The sequence below is a fragment of the Gorilla gorilla genome, chromosome 10 (genome assembly GCF_029281585.2).
Source record: "Gorilla gorilla gorilla isolate KB3781 chromosome 10, NHGRI_mGorGor1-v2.1_pri, whole genome shotgun sequence".
Classification (NCBI taxonomy): Eukaryota; Metazoa; Chordata; class Mammalia; order Primates; family Hominidae; genus Gorilla; species Gorilla gorilla.
Genome location: NC_073234.2, coordinates 45266425 through 45288534, shown reverse-complemented (window position 1 = coordinate 45288534; position 22110 = coordinate 45266425). Strand labels below are relative to the sequence as shown.

General features: G+C 50.2%; 1 protein-coding gene across 4 annotated transcripts in view; it reads left to right on the top strand.

Moving 5' to 3' along the window:
• Positions 1-1049: 1049 nt before the first annotated feature.
• The window catches only part of ERBB3 (erb-b2 receptor tyrosine kinase 3), a 24726-nt gene continuing 3665 nt past the window's right edge, over positions 1050-22110 (top strand). The window contains exons 1-24 of one of the 4 annotated variants that reach the window (XM_031016583.3): positions 1050-2306; positions 5680-5831; positions 7113-7299; positions 8638-8763; positions 9687-9752; positions 9905-10023; positions 10131-10272; positions 10651-10764; positions 10856-10976; positions 15022-15095; positions 15261-15351; positions 15620-15825; positions 16039-16171; positions 16372-16462; positions 16675-16829; positions 17533-17586; positions 17941-18082; positions 18779-18898; positions 19024-19122; positions 19322-19507; positions 20062-20217; positions 20775-20850; positions 21034-21180; positions 21934-22031. In XM_031016583.3, coding sequence (XP_030872443.1) covers positions 2225-2306; positions 5680-5831; positions 7113-7299; positions 8638-8763; positions 9687-9752; positions 9905-10023; positions 10131-10272; positions 10651-10764; positions 10856-10976; positions 15022-15095; positions 15261-15351; positions 15620-15825; positions 16039-16171; positions 16372-16462; positions 16675-16829; positions 17533-17586; positions 17941-18082; positions 18779-18898; positions 19024-19122; positions 19322-19507; positions 20062-20217; positions 20775-20850; positions 21034-21180; positions 21934-22031 — 2937 coding nt within the window. In that variant the 5' untranslated portion in view covers positions 1050-2224. Of the gene's footprint in view, positions 2307-5268; positions 5291-5338; positions 5579-5679; positions 5832-7112; positions 7300-8637; positions 8764-9686; positions 9753-9904; positions 10024-10130; positions 10273-10650; positions 10765-10855; positions 10977-15021; positions 15096-15260; positions 15352-15619; positions 15826-16038; positions 16172-16371; positions 16463-16674; positions 16830-17532; positions 17587-17940; positions 18083-18778; positions 18899-19023; positions 19123-19321; positions 19508-20061; positions 20218-20774; positions 20851-21033; positions 21181-21933; positions 22032-22110 lie in introns of those variants that run through there. The other 3 variants (XM_055359395.1, XM_055359396.2, XM_055359394.2) reach the window with 3 other exon arrangements.

Below are 22110 nucleotides of genomic sequence, written 5' to 3'. Positions count from 1 at the left end.
CAGAAGGCCATGAGGTCAAACAAAACAATGTTTTGTTTTTGTTTTTGTTTTGAGACGGCGTCTCACTCTGTCGCCCAAGCTGGAGTGCAGTGATGCAATCTCAGCTCACTGCAACCTCCACCTCCCGGGTTCAAGCGATTCTCCTGCCTCAGTCTCCTAAGTAGCTGGGATTACAGGTGCCCACCATCATGCCCAGCTAATTTTTGTATTTTTAGTAGAGACGGTGTTTCACTATGTTGACTAGGCTGGTCTCGAACTCCTGACCTCAAGTGATCTGCCCGCCTCGACCTCCCAAAGTGCTGGGATTACAGGCATGAGCCACCGCGCCCAGCCGAATGTTTTGTTTTTTAAGATGGAAGATATCCCAGCACTTTGGCAGGCTGAAGCAGGGGGATCATTCCAGCTTGGGCAACAAGAGCGAAACTCTGTCTCAAAAAAAAAAAAAAAAAAAGAGAGAAAGAAACCCTAGGTAAAAGTCTGAGCCCCACCTCCCAATCACCTGATCACCTCAACCACTGTCACCAGGTGGATGACCTTGGAGAGGTCACACACTTCTAGTTCTGTAAAATGGAGAGTTATATTGCCTAAATCATATAATTTTTATGTTAAGTGACACATTCTCTAAGACACTAAGTTTGAGGACATACTTTGTAAATGAAATGATATATGGAAATATTTGTATATGTTAATGGTTTTGTTGTTGCTATTATTATTATGACTACTATACACGTGGTCTGGAGAAAGCCAACCTCCCCAAAGCAGAGATTCTCCAGTAGAGAACAGGCCCTCTAGGTTGCATATCAATAGGGAGCATGTTTAAGGAATGTTAGCCGGTAGTCTTTGCTAGGTGTGAGTGGTGAAATTTTTCTTTATCAAGGCTCAACTGTTTTCGAAGTCTTCAGGCTTGAAGTTCTGAAGAAAACGACTAGGCTCTCCGGGCGAGATCCCGAATACCAGTTTAAGGGATTTGAAATGCAAGGCCGTCTGGGACTCCACTGCCACGGTTGGGCACCAGGCGGCGCCGGTCGGATCCGTCCCGGGACTAGCAGGGTTTTGGGCAGCAACCCGCAGGGAGCCCGACCGCCTCTGGCCAGGTCCGGGCAGCTGGTGGGGGAGGTTCCAGAGGTCCACGCCATTCGTGGACGCAGTCTCTAGTGTCCTCTCCGCGTCCCACTTCACTGCCCCATCCCCTTTCCTGCGAGAGCCTGGACTTGGAAGGCACCTGGGAGGGTGTAAGCGCCTTGGTGTGTGCCCATCTGGGTCCCCAGAAGAGCGGCGGGAACTGCGGCCGCCCGGACGGTGCGGCCAGACTCCAGTGTGGAAGGGGAGGCAGCTGTTCTCCCAGGCGGCCGTGGGGGGCAGCAGAGGGGACGGCGACAGGTGCGGGAGCCCCTCCCGGGGTAGAAGTGGAAAGGCGGGCTCCGGGGTCTGTTCCCAGGCTGGAAACCACCCCCGCCCCCCATCCAAATCCCCGGGAGAGGCCCGGCCGGCGCCGGGTCTGGAGGAGGAAGCGGCCAGAGACAGTGCAATTTCACGCGGTCTCTGTGGCTCCGGTTCCTGGGCTGGGTGGATGAGTTATGGGGTTTCGAGTCTGGGAGAAACTGAGGTGGCCTGGACGTGAGGCAAAAAACACCCTCCCCCTCAAAAACACACAGAGAGAAATATTCACATTCTGAGAGAAAATCCAAGTGAACCAACCGGCTAGGGGAGTTGAGTGATTTGGTTAATGGGCGAGGCCAACTTTCAGGGGGCAGGGCTTTGGAGAGCTTTCCACTCCCTCATTCATTACCCTTCCCTGGATCTGGGGGCTTTTGGAATCTCGACCTCCCCTTGGCCTATCTCCTGCAGAAAAATTAGGGTGAGCCCCATCCTCGATCTGCTCCGCCAAGTTGCGGGACCGCGGGGCGTGGCACGCTCGGGGCAGGCGGTCCGAGGCTCCGCAATCCCTACTCCAGCCTCGAGCGGGAGGGGGCGCGGCCGTGACTCACCCCCTTCCCTCTGCGTTCCTCCCTCCCTCTCTCTCTCTCTCTCACACACACACACCCCTCCCCTGCCATCCCTCCCCGGACTCTGGCTCCGGCTCCGATTGCAATTTGCAACCTCCGCTGCCGCCGCCGCAGCAGCCACCAATTCGCCAGCGGTTCAGGTGGCTCTTGCCTCGATGTCCTAGCCTAGGGGCCCCCGGGCCGGACTCGGCTGGGCTCCCTTCACCCTCTGCGGAGTCATGAGGGCGAACGACGCTCTGCAGGTGCTGGGCTTGCTTTTCAGCCTGGCCCAGGGCTCCGAGGTGGGCAACTCTCAGGCAGGTAAGTGGCGCGAGAGCACCGGCGGGCTCAGCACCTGGGAGCCGGAACCCAGTGCGCGCAGCCTCGGAGGGCATGGGCACGGTCTCAGGCGGCGCGGGGTTGTGGGTGCTGCCCCCGGTTTGCCAGGACCACCTGGGAGAGGGGCGGTCAGGCTCGGGTTATCGGCGTGGTCCGGCCGAGGGCGGCATTCCGGGACCCTCACGCCACCCTTCCCCAGAGCGTCGCCGACCCTCTAATTGGTCTCCCCAGAAGAGGCTGAGGCCGAAACAGTAGTTCACACTTCTGAGGGGCCCTGCAGGGAGCGGAGCACGGAGCGGAGCAGGGAGCTTCATTCTGTAAACAGGAGGTGCTTGGAGATGGGGGCCTTGGCGGAAGGGTCTCGGTTTGCTCGCCAACCCCCTGCCCCCTACCCCGCGCCGATTTCAGCTACCCCTAGTTTCGTTGTTTTGCCGACAGGGCGGAGCTACAGAAGGTTGGAGGGGGTTGTTGTTCTCTGGTGTTGGAAAAACAGGAGCGGCACCTCCTCTTCCGTGAGTGAGCCTGCCCTGGGGAGGTCTGAGATTAACCAGAGGGCCAAGTTCAGGTGACATCAGGCAGGAGGCCCAACAGAGGCTGGCGCCCCCTTTCCTCAGTATAGCAGAGCTTAAGCAACATCCCTTTGTCAAGACCCAGGTCAACGCAACTCATATTTATTGAGCATCTACTATACACAAGGCCAGGAGCTGTAGGGGCAAGGATGTCCAGCCTCTGGTCTTTTTTCTCCCCAACCTGAGGATCAAGAGGGCATCTCTGCTACTTTCTAAGCCTCCTGCCTTGGGGAGTCCTTCCTGGGCTCAGCTTGTGCCTCCCTCCCCCATTTTGCTTATTGTCTGACACTGTCTCTAGGACCCTAGACAGAGCCCCGGATTGCTCTTCTCCAGTCCTCCCCCGACTCCCATGCTATCTGAGCCCACCCCTTTGGGGTGTCTCTGGGACCATGGACACCTGAGGACTGAAGTTCTGTGGATCTCCTCCCCTCCCCTCAGATCTCAGCTTGGGGTTTGGCACAGCCAGGGCCCCTTCCCCAGTGTGGGAGTGGAAGAAACCACCTGTGCTTCCCTCACAGTTGCTGGGCCTAAATTTAGATCCTGGGATTTTTAGATGTGAACACTCCCAGCTGGTGGAGGGGGGTGGTCTGGGGACTGGCGTGGGAGGGAGCAGTGGAGTGACTGTATAACTGTCCCATCCAGACTCCTGCAATCTTCACCCAGAAACCCAGGAGTACCAGATTCTGGCCGCCCTCCCTGGGGAGGCAGGAGGCAGGCATGGTTGGGTCTCTTTACCCTTTATCTGGGTCCTGCAGCCTCTGGGCATCCGGCCCTGTCTCAGTCCTTCTATAGCCCCTTTGTCCTGGCTGTGATGGGGGTGGGGGATGTTGGAGGGGAGGCCTCTGGTTGAGGAGGGGCTGGAGATTCTGGCTCTATCCCACCCCTAGTGCTCACTACCAAAGGAGGGCCTGTGACACTGCCCCTCCCTATGCTCCTGGTTCCTGGGTACAGCAGGGATTTTTATGATTCCCCTCCCCTGCCCTGCTCCCCAAGCTGCCTAGCTCCTCCCCAGAGGTGTTGTTTGTGCTCCCTTCCTGCCCAGGCCCTTTGCCCCCTGTTTGTGTAATACGGACTTTACCCTCAGGGTAGCAGGGAACTGGGCTACCTCTAACACTGTAGCCTTCCAAGCACAGACACAAAGTCTGCACAAACACTTATGGGCACGTGGGATAGATGGGGCCACCTGAAATACTTCCTGCAAGGAAACCCAACTATAGATTCCTGAGCCAGCAGGACCAATGTGTACGTGTTCGTGTGTACATTGTGTGTGTATGTGTGTGCCCACACTACTACTTCCCTGTGCAGAAAGCTTGGCTCCTCCCTTATCTGGGGAGAAGTGTTGGCACTATAACTTGGGAAAGGGGGTATCCTGCCAGGAAGGGGATTGGGGTGGGGCTGTTCCAGAAATGACTAACCTTCCTAGTCTCTTTCATTTCAACCCAAGGACCCTGGAGTTCCCAGCTCCTCTGGAACTAGCTCTCTTTGCTGGGACTAGCCAACCTTCATGGGGAGTGATAAGGAGCCCTCCAAGGTCAAGAAGTCAGACTAGGGGTGTATGTTATAGGAGGGATTGGAGCCTCACCAGTCTCCCTCCCTCCATTCCCACTGTTGCCTCCCACTGAGCTACCACTGCCTCAGGGAAGGGTGTCTGGAACAGGTGGTATCTACCACCTACTCCCCACCCCACACATGGTCTTTCCCTGAACCAGAGGAAAGAGACTGGGGTAGGGCTTCAGAGTCCAGGTCTTCCCATAGCCCGTTGTCCACCACATTTGCAAAGAAGAGTGAACTCCCAAGGCTGACATGCCATGTACCTCTAGTCTAGGCTCTCCCCTAGTGTGGGTGAGGACTGCCATGGTGAAAGGCTTTTTCATGAACCTCTTCTAACAATGAAATTGTGTGGAGGCTCAGTGTGGGGCATCTGCTACTATCTCTCTCCAGGTTCCTCTGTATTTGCTGAAAAATACTCTAGGGCTGGAAAGTGATGCTGAGGTTGCTAGAGTGTGTTGGGATGGGGGAGAGAGTGAGAAGGAAAGCCTGAGTTTAGGAAGGCGGGGAGGCAACTAGCTCCTTATCTTCCAGCTTTAAAGACAAAGCTCTCATTGACCCCCCCTCGCCCCACCACTGCCAGAGCTCCCCCCTCTACTGAGGTCACTTGTCTGAGCCCAAGCCTTGAGGGTGGAGGGGAGTGCTGCTGAGGACGGGGTGTCTAGGGACAGGGTGGGGCAGCCCCCCTCCTGGATAGAATCGCCTCATTGTGGGCTGGACTGTGGCCCCAGGCACTGCCCCCACCCTCTGCCCCCATCCCACCCTCAGTAGACACAATAGGGGCTGTGTACTAGTCCCAAAGAGATATTTATTCCAGGACCTAGAGAGAGGCAGGATGAGGGTAGAGAAGTGAGTGCCCTAGTTGGAGGGGGAGAGGAGGGTAATCAAAGTTGCGGCCTTTTCCTAACTTCTCTTTTCTAGGGAGAGAAACAAATTCCCTGTCTTCCTTCTCAATTAACCCCTTAGTACCCAAAAGAAGCACAGAGGGGTCCCAGGTTGAAAAAGGAAATCTTTTCACCTTCCCATTCATGGGATGGTAAGGGGATTCTGAGAAGAGAGAAAGCTCTCAGGCCACTACAGCTTCTGCCTATCGCTTGTGGGAGGGTTGGAGGCAAATGCCATCTGATCCTGTCTAATGTAACTGGAAGAGGGCAACCAAGGGGGTGATCTTGGGGGATGGCAGATGGGCTGAGAATTCGTGTCCAGCCCTCAGCCACTCTTCCCTCTGCTTTGAACAGTGTGTCCTGGGACTCTGAATGGCCTGAGTGTGACCGGTGATGCTGAGAACCAATACCAGACACTGTACAAGCTCTACGAGAGGTGTGAGGTGGTGATGGGGAACCTTGAGATTGTGCTTACGGGACACAATGCCGACCTCTCCTTCCTGCAGGTTAGTGTGCCCACCCTCCTTCCTCAACCTGCTCCTCTTTTTTTTTTTTTTTTTTTTTCACGCTTAATTCACTTTATTTTTCTTGTATAAAAACCCTATGTTGTAGCCACAGCTGGAGCCTGAGTCCGCTGCACGGAGACTCTGGTGTGGGTCTTGACGAGGTGGTCAGTGAATTCCTGATAGGGAGACTTGGTAAATACAGTCTCCTTCCAGAACCTGCTCCTCTTTATTCTCCCCTAGAACCCTCCTTCCTTCTTCAGGGCTACCTTCTGCTGGAGTTCACCCTTCCTAAGACTCAGGAGTTCCTAAGGTTCAAAACCGTGTATTTATGGGGACAGTGGCTATCATCTGGGACCTATGGTCTCACTGTTGTAGCCAGGGATATATAGGGGGCAGGGGCAGGGGCAGGTGGTGTTCTGTGGATAGTGCAAGGTCAGCAGGGACTAGTGCAGAGAGACACCTGAGGACCGAGAGGTTACCTGGGGAGATGAGGAAGGGGCCCTCCTGGTACGAGGCACTTTGAGGAGAAAGCTGCCTGTCTTCACTCCCAGAAGTGACACAGTAGTGTGACACAGTCTACTCCCTACTCCCAAATAGGAATTAGCAAGAGTTAAGGCCAGGTGCAGTGGCTCATGCCTGTAATCCCAGCACTTTGGGAGGCCAAGGAAGGCAGATCACTTGAGGTCAGGAGTTCAAGACCAGCCTGGGCAACGTGGTGAAACTCTGTCTCTACAAAAATACAAAAATTAGCTGGGTATGGTGGCATGCACCTGTAGTCCCAGCTACTTGGAGGGCTGAGGTGGGAGGATTGCTTGAGCCCAGGAGTTTGATGCTGCAGTGAGCAAGATTGTGCCACTCGTAACAGAGCGAGACCCTGTCTCACCACAAAAAAAAAAAAAAGGCCAAGCTCGGATCACCTGAGGTCAGGAGTTCGAGACCAGCCTGACCAACATGGAAAAACCACATCTCTACTAAAAATACAAAATTAGCCAGGTGTAGTGGCACATGCCTGTAATCCCAGCTACTTGGGAGGCTGCGGCAGGAGAATTGCTTGAACCCGGGAGGTGGAGGTTGTGGTGAGCCAAGATCGCACTATTGTACTCCAGCCTGGGCAATAAGAGCGAAACTCCGTCTCAAATTTAAAAAAAAAGAAAAAAAGAAAGGAAAGAAAGAAGGAAGAATTAAAACAGTTAAAGAGTCTTTAATGCCTGAAGGAGGAGAGGGGATTGAGATTATTTTGCCCTGTTGTCTCTCTCATTTACATAATCTGCTCTGTCACAGTGGATTCGAGAAGTGACAGGCTATGTCCTCGTGGCCATGAATGAATTCTCTACTCTACCATTGCCCAACCTCCGCGTGGTGCGAGGGACCCAGGTCTACGATGGGAAGTTTGCCATCTTCGTCATGTTGAACTACAACACCAACTCCAGCCACGCTCTGCGCCAGCTCCGCTTGACTCAGCTCACCGGTCAGTTCCCGATGGTTCCTTCTGGCCTCACCCCTCAGCCAGCCCAAGACTGGTACCTCCTTGATGATGACCCAAGACTGCTCACTCTAAGTGCCTCTTCCAAGGTGCCTGTCACCTTGGCCGCTGTCTGAAGGTCCATTGCTCCCTAAGCAATAGAGGGCCCCCAGTAGGGGGAGCTAGGGGCATCTGCTCCAGGGAAAGGAACCCTGTGTCCTTGTGGGGCTGGAGTCAGAGCTGGATCTGTTAACCATTTTTCTAAGTTCAAAGTACAGTGTACCGGAGGCCAGGCGTGATGGCTTACACCTGTAATCCCAGCATTTTGGGAGGCCAAGGAGGGCAGATCACTTGAGATCAGGAGTTTGAGACCAGCCTGGCCAACATGGCGAAACCCTGTCTCTACTAAAAATACAAAAAATAAAATAAAATAAAAAATTAGCTGGCTATAGTGGTGCGCACCTGTAATCCCAGCTGTTCATGAGGCTGAGGCAGGAGACTCGCTTGAACCTGGGAGGTGGAGGTTGCAGTGAGCTGAGATTGCACCACTGCACTCTAGCATAAGTGACAGTGAGACTCCATCTCAAAAAAAAAAAAAAAAAGGCTGGGCGGGGTGGCTCACGCCTGTAATCCCAGCACTTTGGGAGACCGAGGCGGGTGGATCACAAGGTCAGGAGATCGAGACCATCCTGGCTAACACGGTGAAACCCCGTCTCTACTAAAAATACAAAAAATTAGCCAGGTGTGGTGGCGGGCGCCTGTAGTCCGAGCTACTCAGGAGGCTGAGGCAGGAGAATGGCGTGAACCCGGGAGGCGGAGCTTGCAGTGAGCCAAGATTGCACCACTGCACTCCAGCCTGGGCGACAGAGCGAGACTCCAAAAAAAAAAAAAAAAAAAAAACCAAAGTACAGTATACCTGGATGTCCCTCCTTCCCTAGGAATTCTACCTTTACTCTCCTAAACCAAGCCCCTATGAGCTGGAGGAATATAGGGGTTAACAACTACCTGTCCATCTTCTGCTTCTCCGTGTCCCAGTCAGTTGGAAAACATATGGGCAGGGTTTGGGGGAGGGGATGTTGAGTCAGAAATCTCTCCCTCTCTCCCTTCCCCTCCCCCACTAGCTAAACCGGATCTGGACAGGTGACTGAGGAGGCAGGAGTTTCTTTTGGCCTGACTCCTCATCTTATAAACGGAGTCTTCTCTGCAGCTTAGATTTAATTGGACCTATCTGTCTGCCTCATTCTCCCACTCCTGAGTCTCAGGTGTCCTTTTGGATGGGTGGAGAGGTAAGGAAGAGGCGTTCTGCTGCGGCCCTTAACCCTGTCACTTCTTTCCCTACCTCAGAGATTCTGTCAGGGGGTGTTTATATTGAGAAGAACGATAAGCTTTGTCACATGGACACAATTGACTGGAGGGACATCGTGAGGGACCGAGATGCTGAGATAGTGGTGAAGGACAATGGCAGAAGCTGTAAGTGGCCGTGATCAAGATTGCTCCCCAGTCCCACCAAACCACAGTGACTCCCTTCTTTCCATCATCCTTACATTCCTGATCTGAACCCGCCTCCCCACTGAACAAACACCTCAGGTCCCTGACTCAGCAGCCCACCAGGAGAGACCATTCCAGTTTCCTGGAATCTAAACCACAGAGGAGGTGTTTCAAGAAAAGGAGCAGGCCGAGCATGGTGGCTCATGCCTATAATCCTGGCACTTTGGGAAGCCAAGGTGGGAGGATCGCTTGAGCCCAGGAGTCCAAGACCAGCCTGAGTAACATAGCAAAAAATCTACAAAAAATTAAAAAAATCAGACAGGCGTAGTGGCTCGCACCTGTAATCCCGGCTACTCAGGAGGCTGAGGCAGAGGATTGCTTGAGCCCAGGAGGCTGCAGCTGCAGTGAGCTGTGATTGTGCCATTGTACTCTAGCCTGGGCAACAGAGTGAGACCCTGTCTCAAAAAAAAAAAAAAAAAAAAAAATCCCTGAGTACTAAGCAGGGAAGCCAGATCTTTAGACTCCACATCTGTTACTCGTTCCACTAGAATATACTCCCATTTCCCTGGAGGCCACCTTCCCCTGACCATTCACATGCATATATTCCTGCATATATTCAGTTTGCCCAGGAGGAACTAAGTTCCTGGGTTGGGACTGGAACTAAGGTTGGCATTTGCCCCAGTCCCTCCCCTTCAGCTGCCCCGTGGGTGGTGTGGAGGCGTGGTCCCACCCCTTGTTGACAGGTTCACTTGAGCCCAGCCCTGCTCTCCAAGGGCAGGGAGGGACACAGACCTGGCTTTTTGCTTCCCGGGATTGAGGTGCCTGTGTGCTGACATCATACCCTGTTGATTAAAACAAGCCTCTTAGCCCTGATGGCCCCTTGTGTTGCCTTCCTTCCCAACCAGGTCCCCCCTGTCATGAGGTTTGCAAGGGGCGATGCTGGGGTCCTGGATCAGAAGACTGCCAGACATGTGGGTTTGAAATTCCCTCCAAAAACTTCACTCATACGCTTTCATATCCCTTCCTCCCCAAGCCTGGGTCAACACTGTGGGGGAGGCATGAGCAGTGGCCTCAGAATTCAGTCCTAGGAGCCCTAACAGCCATGCTTTCTCTCCTTCCATAGTGACCAAGACCATCTGTGCTCCTCAGTGTAATGGTCACTGCTTTGGGCCCAACCCCAACCAGTGCTGCCATGATGAGTGTGCCGGGGGCTGCTCAGGCCCTCAGGACACAGACTGCTTTGTATGTACCCTTTCCATTGCCTGGGTTCTGAAATTGGGATGTGGCCTTTGAGGAGGAGGTAGGGGTACACACGTAACATAAATCTGATGAGCCTCCTTTTTTCCCAGGCCTGCCGGCACTTCAATGACAGTGGAGCCTGTGTACCTCGCTGTCCACAGCCTCTTGTCTACAACAAGCTAACTTTCCAGCTGGAACCCAATCCCCACACTAAGTATCAGTATGGAGGAGTTTGTGTAGCCAGCTGTCCCCGTAAGTGTCTGAGGGGAAGGAACAATGATCAACAATAGTAGATCCAAGATTTTAGACAAAATTGTGGAAGGGAAAAAGAATCCAGTTGGTGATAAATAGGGAGATTGGTGAATGGTTATGATCATCTAACCACTCCAGTGAGTGACCCTTACGTCCAGTCCTCCCATGACCAGCTATCACCCTTACTTCTGCTCCTTGTAGCAACAAATAGTGAAGAGACTTTCAAATCTATAGGGCAGCACTTAAGGGATCTAGGGTGGCAGATGGGGACAAATCCAGTGCAGAGCTGGAGGGAGCCCAGGCCCAGAGCAAGGGTTCCATTGGTAGCTGGTGGTGTTCCTCCCTCATCTCTAATGGTGTCCTCCTCCTCTTCCCTAGATAACTTTGTGGTGGATCAAACATCCTGTGTCAGGGCCTGTCCTCCTGACAAGATGGAAGTAGATAAAAATGGGCTCAAGATGTGTGAGCCTTGTGGGGGACTATGTCCCAAAGGTGGGTAGGAGATGGTAAGAAGTTGTAAAGAGACAGCCTTTCCTCTGAGCCTGCGCAGACCACCCCCACTGAACCTCTCTTACATTTGCAGCCTGTGAGGGGACAGGCTCTGGGAGCCGCTTCCAGACTGTGGACTCGAGCAACATTGATGGATTTGTGAACTGCACCAAGATCCTGGGCAACTTGGACTTTCTGATCACCGGCCTCAATGGGTTAGAGATCCTGCCTTCCCTCCTTAGACCCCAGCCCACGCACCCCTCACAGTTCATTTCATTGGCCAAAACTTTCCTATGTGGAGCTGACTAGGAATCAAAGTCATAAAATTCTAGCCTGTTACAAAGGACCTGAAAGAATGCTTAACACATCCTCCATCCAGGCCTTCGGTCCCCTCAGGAACATCTTTGAGCAATTCAATATCGCCCTGCCAAGGAACAAGGGACAGGAACAACATATCCTCCTTCTTAAAGTTTTCTTTTTTATTCTTTTTTCTTTTTTGAGATAGGGTCTTGCTCTGTCACCTAGGCTGGAGTGCAGTGGCGTGATCTCGACTCACTGTAGCCTCGACCTCCTGGGCTCAAGTGATCCCAAGTAGCTGGGACTATAGGCACACACCATCATACTTGACTAATTTTTTTGTATTTTTTTGTAGAGACAGGGTCTTGCTATGTTGCCCAGGCTGATCTCGAACTCCTGGGCTCAAGCAATCCTCCCATCTTGGCCTCCCAAAGTGCTGGGGATCACAGCACCCAACCTCCTTCTTAAAGTTTTGTAAAAGTTCTTCCTTAGATTTGGATAAAAATCTGTCTCCAGGCTGGGCCCGGTGGCTCATGCCTATAATCCCAGCACTTTGGGAGGCCGAGGTGGGCGGATTACAAGGTCAGATCGAGACCATCCTGGCTAACATGGTGAAATGCCATCTCTACTAAAAATACAAAAATTAGCTGGGTGTGGTGGTGCACATGCCTGTAATCCCAGCTACTCAGGAGGCTGAGGCACGAGAATCACTTGAACCCAGGAGGCGGAAATTGCAGTGAACCGAGATTACACCACCGCACTCCAGCCTGGCGACAGAGCGAGACTCTGTCTCAAAAAAAAAAAAAAAAAAAAGAAAAGAAAATTCTGTCTCCCCAGGACTTTTAGCTGTTTTCACTCATTCTGCTCCTTGGAGCAAAAAGAACAAAGGGACTTTCTAGTCTATAGGACAGCATTTAAAATGTGTGTGTGTGTGTAAAAAAAAAACCACTACGACCACCTGTTTTTTCTTCCTTTAATTTTTTATTTTGACATAATTTTAGATCTACACTGAAGTTGCAAGAATGGTATAAAATTCCCCATATATATATTTTTTTTTTTAAGACAAAGTCTCACTCTGTTCCCCAGGCTAGAGTGCAGTGGTGCAATCTTGGCTCACTGCAACCTCCGCCTCCTCTGCCTCCCGGGTTCAAGCAATTCTCTTGCCTCAGTCTCCTGAGTAGCTGGAATTATAGGTGTGTGCCATCATGCCCGGCTAATTTTTGTATTTTTAGTAGAGACAGGGTTTCACCATGTAGGCCAGGCTGGTCTCGAACTCCTGACCTCAAGTGATCCACCCACCCCAGCTTCCCAAAGTGTTGGGATTACAAGTGTGAGCCACCGCGTCTGGCCCCCCATATACTCTTTTACCCAGATCCTCCAAATGTTAACATACCACATATGGCCGGGCACAGTGGCTCATGCCTGTAATCCCAGCACTTTGGGAGGCCGAGGCAGGTGGATCACTAGGTGTGGATCACGAGGTCAAGAGATTGAGACCATCCTGGCCAACATGGTGAAATCTCATCTCTACTAAAAATACAAAAATTAGCTGGGCGTGGTGGTGTGCGCCTGTAGTCCCAGTTACTCAGGAGGCTGAGGCAGGAGAATCGCTTGAACCTGGGAGGCGGAGGTTGCAGTGAGCCGAGATCGCGGCACTGCACTCCAGCCTGGTGAAAGAGCAAGACTCTGTCCCCCGCCAAAAAAAATACCACATACGCTTTATCACTTCTCTCTCTCTCTCTCTACACACACACACACACACACACACACACACACACAAAACACATGCTATTGTTTTTCTGGACCACGTGAGGGTAAATTTTCACACATGGTTCTTTCTTACCCCTGTTATATTTCAGCGTATATTCCTTAAAAATAATATTTTCTTACATAACCACAGCATAGTTGTTTGAATCGGAAAATTAACATTAACACAAAATATTATCTAAGCTACAGACCTTATTCAGATTTCACTAATTGTCCTCCTAAGGTTTGGGATCATACATTACATTCAGTTATCGTGGCTCTTTAATCTCCTTTATAACAGCTCCTCAGGTTTTGTTTATCTTCCATGATATTCTTGATGAGTATAGATTAGGTAATGGGCAGCATGTTCTTCAGTTTGGATTAGTTTGATGTGTCCTCATGATTAGATTCAAGTTTTTGTAGGTTTTTTTTGAGACAAGGTCTGGCTCTATTGCCCAGGCTGGAATGCAGTGGCATGATCTCAGCTCACTGCAACCTCTGCCTGCCATGCTCAAGCGAGCACCTCAGCCCCCTGAGTAGCTGGGATTACAGGTGCATGCCACCATGCTTGGCTAATTTTATATATATATATAAATAATATATATAAATATAAATGTATATTACAAATATATATTATATATAAATATAAACATATATTATAAATATATATAATATATAAATATTGTATATAAATATAAACATATATTATAAATATATATAATATATAAATATTATATATAAATTTATCTATATTTATATATAAATATACCTATATTTATATATAAATATATATATAAATATTATATATTATATACTATTAATATATATTTATATATGTGTGTGTGTATATATATATATATATATATATATTTTTTTTTTTTTTTTTGAGACGGAGTCTCGCTCTTGTTGCCCAGGCTAGAGTGCAGTGGCGTGATCTCAGCTCACCGCAACCTCCACCTCTCAGGTTCAAGCCATTCTCTATAGAGACAGGATTGCACCATGTTGTCCAGGATGGTCTCGAACTCATGAGCTCAAGTGATCCTCCTGTCTCAGCCTCCCAAAGTGCTGGGATTATAGGCATGCGCCGCTGCCAGGCTGGAGTTTGATAAGAACACCACAGAGGCTGTGAGCTCAGGGCATCCTATTGAGGATGTACGTGATGTTGATTTGTCCCAGCACTCACAATGATGTCTCTGGTCACTTAGTTAAGGTGATATCTGTCAGGTTTTTCTACTGTAAAGTTACTGTTTTTCCACTGTAAAGTTACTGTTTTTCCATTCACAATTAATGAATGTCTTGGGATAATTGCCTGAATCAATTATTGTTATGATAGTTGCCAAATGATAATTTTCTAATTCCATTATTCCTTCTGCATTTGTTTGTTGGCATTCTACTGTTAGGAAGAGTCTTTCCAGCTGAGCACAGTGGCTTATGCCTGTAATCTCAGCCCTTTGGGAGCCAGTGGGAAAATTGCTTGGGCCCAGGAGTTCAAGGTTACAGTGAGCTATGATGGCACTACTGCTCTCCAGCCAGTGCACTCACTCTGCACAACAGAGTGAGACCCTGTCTCTTTAAAAAAAAAAAAAAAAAAAAAAGGCCAGGTGCAGTGGCTCACGCCTGTAATTCCAGCACTTTGGGAGGCCGAGGCGGGCGGATCACGAGGTCAGGAGTTCGAGACCAGCCTGGCCAACATGGTGAAATCCTGTCGCTACTAAAAATACAAAAAATTAGCCAGGCATGGTGGTGTGCTCCTGTATTCCCAGCTACTTAAGAAGCTGAGGCAGGAGAATCACTTGAACCCAGGAGGTGGAGGTTGCAGTGAGCTGAGATTGCTGCCACTGTACTCCAGCCTGGGCGATAGAGCAAGACTCTGTCTCAAAAAAAAAAAAAAAGTCTTCCTTTCCTATTTACTCTTATGGATACTTATTTTATTCTAGTCAATGGTTATAATCCTTTACAATCATTATTTATTTTAGCCAGCCCCTCCAAGTTGGCTCCTGTGTTCTTTGGGCTGTACCCTTAATTCTTTGAGTCTTGTCTTGTTTGCACAAGATGCTCTGGGCTTATATTATATTTCCCCCATCCCAGCCATTTCTCCAAGGAATATTTCCTTTTAGTGGAGAATGATATTTAGAAACCAAATGCTGAGGCTGGGTGTGCTCATTGCCATTGAGTTATACCTTTACCTTATTGACTGGTTTCTACTGTTCTACTCAGAGACCCCTGGCACAAGATCCCTGCCCTGGACCCAGAGAAGCTCAATGTCTTCCGGACAGTACGGGAGATCACAGGTGAGTGGCAGAGAGTTTGCCCTTTCTAGAAGAATAGGTGAACCACTGGCATAAATTGCGGTATAACTACTTGAGAAAATCACGTCCCAAGTTACAGGGGAGGAGCCAGGAGAACCCAAGAAAGAAGAAGGCTCCATGCCCATATGCCTCTCTCCAACCCCTCAGGTTACCTGAACATCCAGTCCTGGCCGCCCCACATGCACAACTTCAGTGTTTTTTCCAATTTGACAACCATTGGAGGCAGAAGCCTCTACAAGTGAGTAAAGGGTATGGAGGAAATGGCATCTTCAGGCAATGAAGCCTGTGTCATAGGCATTCTTTAGTAAAATACAAGGCACTGTCTCATACAGCAGTGCCTCAAAACCAAAGGGTTTCAGAGTTTCACGAGGAAAAGGCAAAAGGAGGGGGATTCCCTCTCAGTGGATCTGACTAGCACTGAGCAAATTTCTTGACTAACATGAATCCTTTGAGTAGTTAATGTTCCCTTAGTAGTCTCTCCTCTCATCCTGTCTCCTTATTCTCAGCCGGGGCTTCTCATTGTTGATCATGAAGAACTTGAATGTCACATCTCTGGGCTTCCGATCCCTGAAGGAAATTAGTGCTGGGCGTATCTATATAAGTGCCAATAGGCAGCTCTGCTACCACCACTCTTTGAACTGGACCAAGGTGCTTCGGGGGCCTACGGAAGAGCGACTAGACATCAAGCATAATCGGCCGCGTAGAGACTGCGGTGAGGGAAAGGGTCTGCTAGGTGGTGAGAATAGGGAGTCAGGGAGGAGAGGGCTGAAAGGACTATTCTGCCCTAGACGTGGGAGTAGGGTTGAGGGATGGAACCAAGGAGAAGGGGGCTGTTAGGCTGGAAGCAGTAACGAGGAAGAATAATGAAGAGAGGGCTTGCTGGGAGTCCTCAGACTCCTCTCCTAACCCACCCCTTCCTTTCCAGTGGCAGAGGGCAAAGTGTGTGACCCACTGTGCTCCTCTGGGGGATGCTGGGGCCCAGGCCCTGGTCAGTGCTTGTCCTGTCGAAATTACAGCCGAGGAGGTGTCTGTGTGACCCACTGCAACTTTCTGAATGGGTACAGTAAGGGGAGCCAGTCAAGGATGGGTGGGGGTGGGGCCCTGCAATGGAACTGTTCAGGTGGCATACAATAAAAGTCTTTAGACAGCTTTCTGCATGTGCCTTGGTGGGATTGAGGTAGGAGACCTGTGGTTGTAAGATTGGAGCATGAAGGTCAGGACTTGGAAGTGACCCCCCTCCCTTTATTCCCCACTACAGGGAGCCTCGAGAATTTGCTCATGAGGCCGAATGCTTCTCCTGCCACCCGGAATGCCAACCCATGGAGGGCACTGCCACATGCAATGGCTCGGTATACTAGTAGCACCAGGATCTCCATGGGAGACAGAGAAGGGGCAATACTTGGAGCATCTGGGGAATGATATGGCTAAGGATAGCACAGAGAGGCCAGATAATGCTAGGGCCTGCAGATAGAAGATCCTGAATGTCTGGGTTGGTCTTTGCTGGGAGGTATGGAATTGACCTTGGGATCTGATTCTTCCTGACCTTCTCTCTTCCACTCAGGGCTCTGATACTTGTGCTCAATGTGCCCATTTTCGAGATGGGCCCCACTGTGTGAGCAGCTGCCCCCATGGAGTCCTAGGTGCCAAGGGCCCAATCTACAAGTACCCAGATGTTCAGAATGAATGTCGGCCCTGCCATGAGAACTGCACCCAGGGGTCAGTGATGGGATAATAAGGAGAGGGGGTCAGGTGGAAGGGTAGGAGCACAGAACTAGAGTGAGGGAAGCAGAAAGAAGAGAGAGGCTGTGATTCAAGAATCACTCCCAGCTGGCCGGGCGCAGTGGCTCACACCTGTAATCCCAGCACTTTGGGAGGCCGAGGTGGGTGGATCACCTGAGGTCGGGAGTTCGAGACCAGCCTGACCAATATGGAGAAACCCCGTCTCTACCAAAAATTTAAAATTAGCCGGGCGTGGTGGCGCATGCCTGTAATCCCAGCTACGCGGGAGGCTGAAGCAGGAGAATTTCTTGAACCCAGGAGGCAGAGGTTGCGGTGAGCTGAGATTGCATCATTGTACTCCAGCCTGGGCAACAAGAGCAAAACTCTGTCTCAAAAAAAAAAAAAAAAGAATCACTCCCAGCTGTGTAGCGAAGGATTGGAGAAAGGGAAAATCAGTAACAGCACAAAATTACACCACAGTTTTGGGAACCTGGAATAACCTCAGTTCAAGGGAGTTTCACAGAAGAGGGGCTTGGGGAGAGCTAGTGAGCTGGAGGTGGAGGCCATGTCTTGGGATCAGCTCTGGGCTCCAGGATGGGATGCCACGGTAAGTTCTGAAACAAGCTTTTGTATGTTAGGCTGTTGAAATTGAGCCTCTGTTGTCCAAGCTCTCATTTAAGGTGGTGACTTTCTTCCCTAGGTGTAAAGGACCAGAGCTTCAAGACTGTTTAGGACAAACACTGGTGCTGATCGGGTATGATGGGGTTGGAGATTCTGGAAACTGGGGATATTTGGGAGTTGGGAGAGAGGTGGTTACCTGGAGAGAAGAGGGAGGCTGTCTTCATTCTGGCCTTTTATGTATGCAGTCCACTATCACTGGACACTTGGGACTCAAGAATGCAGGCTTCTGGACTTCCCTTCCTAAAATTAATTTTCAGTAGTCTAAGACTGGTCCAGATTTAGGTTGGTCCCTTCAGTGCTTAAGGATATATATGTGAATGTTAATTTCTTGCCCCAGGTCAGCATCATACCTTCAACACAAGTATAGTTGACATTTGTAAGGAAGATGCAAACCCAGGATAATGTTGGGTTTCTATATATCCCATAGCAAAACCCATCTGACAATGGCTTTGACAGTGATAGCAGGATTGGTAGTGATTTTCATGATGCTGGGCGGCACTTTTCTCTACTGGCGTGGGCGCCGGATTCAGAATAAAAGGGCTATGAGGCGATACTTGGAACGGGGTGAGGTGAGTACTTAGCTTACTTTTGTTTTTTCTTTTCTTTTTTTGCATGCCCTGGAAGTCTCTTTATAGCTTAATTTTGAGTGGTACCCTGTGCACCCAGGGGTCAGTGATGGGATAAATGTCACTCCCCTCCTCTTTCCCCAGAGATTTGATCCCTTTCTTCAAGGAAGTAGTGTGGTCCCCTAGAAGAACACTGGTCAGAGAAATGGGAGGCATGCATTCTAGTCCTGATTTTGCCATTAATTTGCCACATGACTTTGAAGAAGTTACTTATCTTCTCTGTGCCTCAGTTTATGCATCTATACAGAGGAAATAACATTTGTCCTTCCAGGATGGCTGTAAGGGTAAAGGGGAATGATGTATGTGAAAGTGCTTTGGAAAGCACAGAGCACTGTATAAAAGGTACTCAAGGTGGTAATAGTACTACCAACTCTCCCTAGCTGTCCCCTTCCCCACTTTGTGCTCCTCCATCAAAGGGAAAACCCAGCCCCTTTGATTCCTGATCTCATGAGCACAAATAACTTCCTCAATTCTCAGGGTCTGTACCTCAATATGCCTATAATGCATTCCAGGACTAACGGTGCTTCCTCTTCCTGCCCTTTCAGCTGTGCTGCTTTTGGCATTCACCTATGGGGAGCGGGTTGGAGTGGGACATGGGAATGGCCTTTCCTGAGTAACTCCTTCCCATTTGCTCCTCAGAGCATAGAGCCTCTGGACCCCAGTGAGAAGGCTAACAAAGTCTTGGCCAGAATCTTCAAAGAGACAGAGCTAAGGAAGCTTAAAGTGCTTGGCTCGGGTGTCTTTGGAACTGTGCACAAAGTGAGTGACCCATAGGAATTCTGGAGAGGTGGGGAAGGCATCTAGGGCAAAGGGGTGAAAGATTTTTGCATAGGATTGACCTAGGGAGAATGACCTTATGCCAACTCCTGCCCCAAACTTCCCAGGGAGTGTGGATCCCTGAGGGTGAATCAATCAAGATTCCAGTCTGCATTAAAGTCATTGAGGACAAGAGTGGACGGCAGAGTTTTCAAGCTGTGACAGATGTAAGTGAAGGAAATTCTGTATGCCGCTAGGAGAGAGGACAATATTAGATACAATCATGTCGAAGCAGGGTCCTGTGCTTCTCAGCAGCTACTATGTTAGCCAGAATGTTGGGGGTGGGGGGGGCCTGGGCTGGCTGTGCACATGCTGAGTGTATGTGAACCTGTTGGTTTCCTAGATAATACCTTTTGTGTCTCTTAGCATATGCTGGCCATTGGCAGCCTGGACCATGCCCACATTGTAAGGCTGCTGGGACTATGCCCAGGGTCATCTCTGCAGCTTGTCACTCAATATTTGCCTCTGGGTTCTCTGCTGGATCATGTGAGACAACACCGGGGGGCACTGGGGCCACAGCTGCTGCTCAACTGGGGAGTACAAATTGCCAAGGTGAGAGAAGCCTGGAGGAATTCTGTGATAAGAACTGCTTGTCTGGGGGCCAGCCAGGAAAAAGTGGGAAGGTTGAAGTTCTGAGAGGTGGGGTCCCCAACCCCCGGGCTGCAGACTGGTACCAGTCCATGGCCTGTTAGGAACTGGGCCACAGAGCATGTGAGCGGCAGGCAAGCGAGTGAAGCTTCATCTGTATTTACAGCCAGTCCCCATCACTTGCATTACCGCCCGAGTTCCGCCTCCTGTCAGATCAGGGGCAGCATTAGATTCTCTTAGGAGCTTGACTTCTATTGTGAACTGTGCATGTGAAGGATCTAGGTTGTGCACTCCTTATGAGAATCTAACTAATGCCTGATGATCTGAGGTGGAACAATTTCATCCCAAAACCAACCCTCCCCTTCCCCTGGAAAAACTGTCTTCCACAAAACCAGTCCCTGGTGCCAAAAAAGGTTGGGGACCGCTGCTGAGAGGTACCTTCAAGATTTGGGGGAATTCCAGATCTCAGTGACTGATTCCCCCAACCTTAAGAATACTTTCTTCCCCTATACCTACAGGGAATGTACTACCTTGAGGAACATGGTATGGTGCATAGAAACCTGGCTGCCCGAAACGTGCTACTCAAGTCACCCAGTCAGGTTCAGGTGGCAGATTTTGGTGTGGCTGACCTGCTGCCTCCTGATGATAAGCAGCTGCTATACAGTGAGGCCAAGGTGAGGAGACACAAAGGGTAAGGAGGCGGGGGTGGAGTGAAGCATGGGGATGGGGAGCAGCCAGTGGTCTCTTCCAGAGGCAAGCAGATGCTTCATGGTAAGTTCAAGGAGAGAAGGCTGCAGATGCCAGATATTTTAGTTCAGAGGGCAACAAAGAAAATAATGATCAAGAACTTGGGACTGGCCGGGCGCGGTGGCTCACGCCTGTAATCCCAGCACTTTGGGAGGCCAAGGCGGGTGGATCACAAGGTCAGGAGATCAAGACCATCCTGGCTAGCACGGTGAAACCCCGTCTCTACTAAATATACAAAAAAAAAAAATTAGCCAGGCGTGGCGGCGTGCATCTGTAGTCCCAGCTACTCGGGAGGCTGAGACAGGAGAATGGCGTGAACCCAGGAGGCGGAGCTTGCAGTGGGCCGAGATCGCACCACTGCACTCCAGCCTGGGCGACAGAGCAAGACTCCGTCTCAAAAAAAAAAAAAAAAGAACTTGGGACTTGGAAATGCTAAGAAAATTTGTGGAAATAAACTTGTGATACCTCTATCTTTAATCCGCAGACTCCAATTAAGTGGATGGCCCTTGAGAGTATCCACTTTGGGAAATACACACACCAGAGTGATGTCTGGAGCTATGGTCAGTGCATCTGGATGCCCTCTCTACCATCACTGGCCCCAGTTTCAAATTTACCTTTCGAGACCCCCTCTTAGAATCTCTAAGCACTTCAGATTTTTGTGTCAGATCAGGTTCTGCCTTCCCTTCACTTCATGCCCATGTCTACTATTTTGCCAGTGACTAGTCCATGTCTTCCTGCACCAGGTGTGACAGTTTGGGAGTTGATGACCTTCGGGGCAGAGCCCTATGCAGGGCTACGATTGGCTGAAGTACCAGACCTGCTAGAGAAGGGGGAGCGGTTGGCACAGCCCCAGATCTGCACAATTGATGTCTACATGGTGATGGTCAAGTGTGAGTTACCTGCTGAGCCCAACCATTTTCTTTCTTTTTCTTTTTTTCTTTTTTTTTCTTTTTTTTTTTTTTTGAGACAGAGTCTCACTCTTGTCACCCAGGCTGGAGTGCAATGGTGCAATCAATCTTGGCTCACTACAACCTCCGCCTCTCGGGTTCAAGCGATTCTCCTGCTTCAGCCTCCGGAGTAGCTGGGATTACAGGTGCCCACCACACCTGGAAAATTGTTATACTTTTAGTAGAGATGGGGTTTCACCATGTTGGCCAGGCTGGTCTCAAACTCCTGACCTCAGGTGATCCGCCTGCCTCAGCTTCCCAAAGTGCTGGGATTACAGGTGTGAGCCATCATGCTCGGCCTGACTGCAGCCATTTTCTGACTTCCCTCTGTACTCCTCTTATGGCTCTTTTCCTTTTTTTTTTTTTTATGGAGTCTCGCTCTGTTGCCCATACTGGAGTGCAGTAGCGTGACCTTGGCTCACCGTGACCTCCACGTTCCAGGTTTAAGTTCTTCTGTCTCAGCCTCCCAGATAGCTGGGACTTTAGGCGTGCACCACCACGCCCAGCTAATTTTTTTTTGTCTTTTTAGTAGAGATGGGGTTTCACTATGTTGGCCAGGCTGGTCTCAAAGTCCCGACCTCAGGTGATCCACCCGCCTTGGCCTCCCAAAGTGCTGGGATTATAGGTGTGAGCCACCGCGCCCAGCCATGGAATGTATTCTCTTTTATGTCTCTACCTCCTACATCTTATCTCCAGGTTGGATGATTGATGAGAACATTCGCCCAACCTTTAAAGAACTAGCCAATGAGTTCACCAGGATGGCCCGAGACCCACCACGGTATCTGGTCATAAAGGTGAGTAGGGAGTAGGAAGTGCTAAGGAAATTTAGAAAAAGGAGGAGTTGGCTGGAACCAGGATTCCCCCTAACAATCA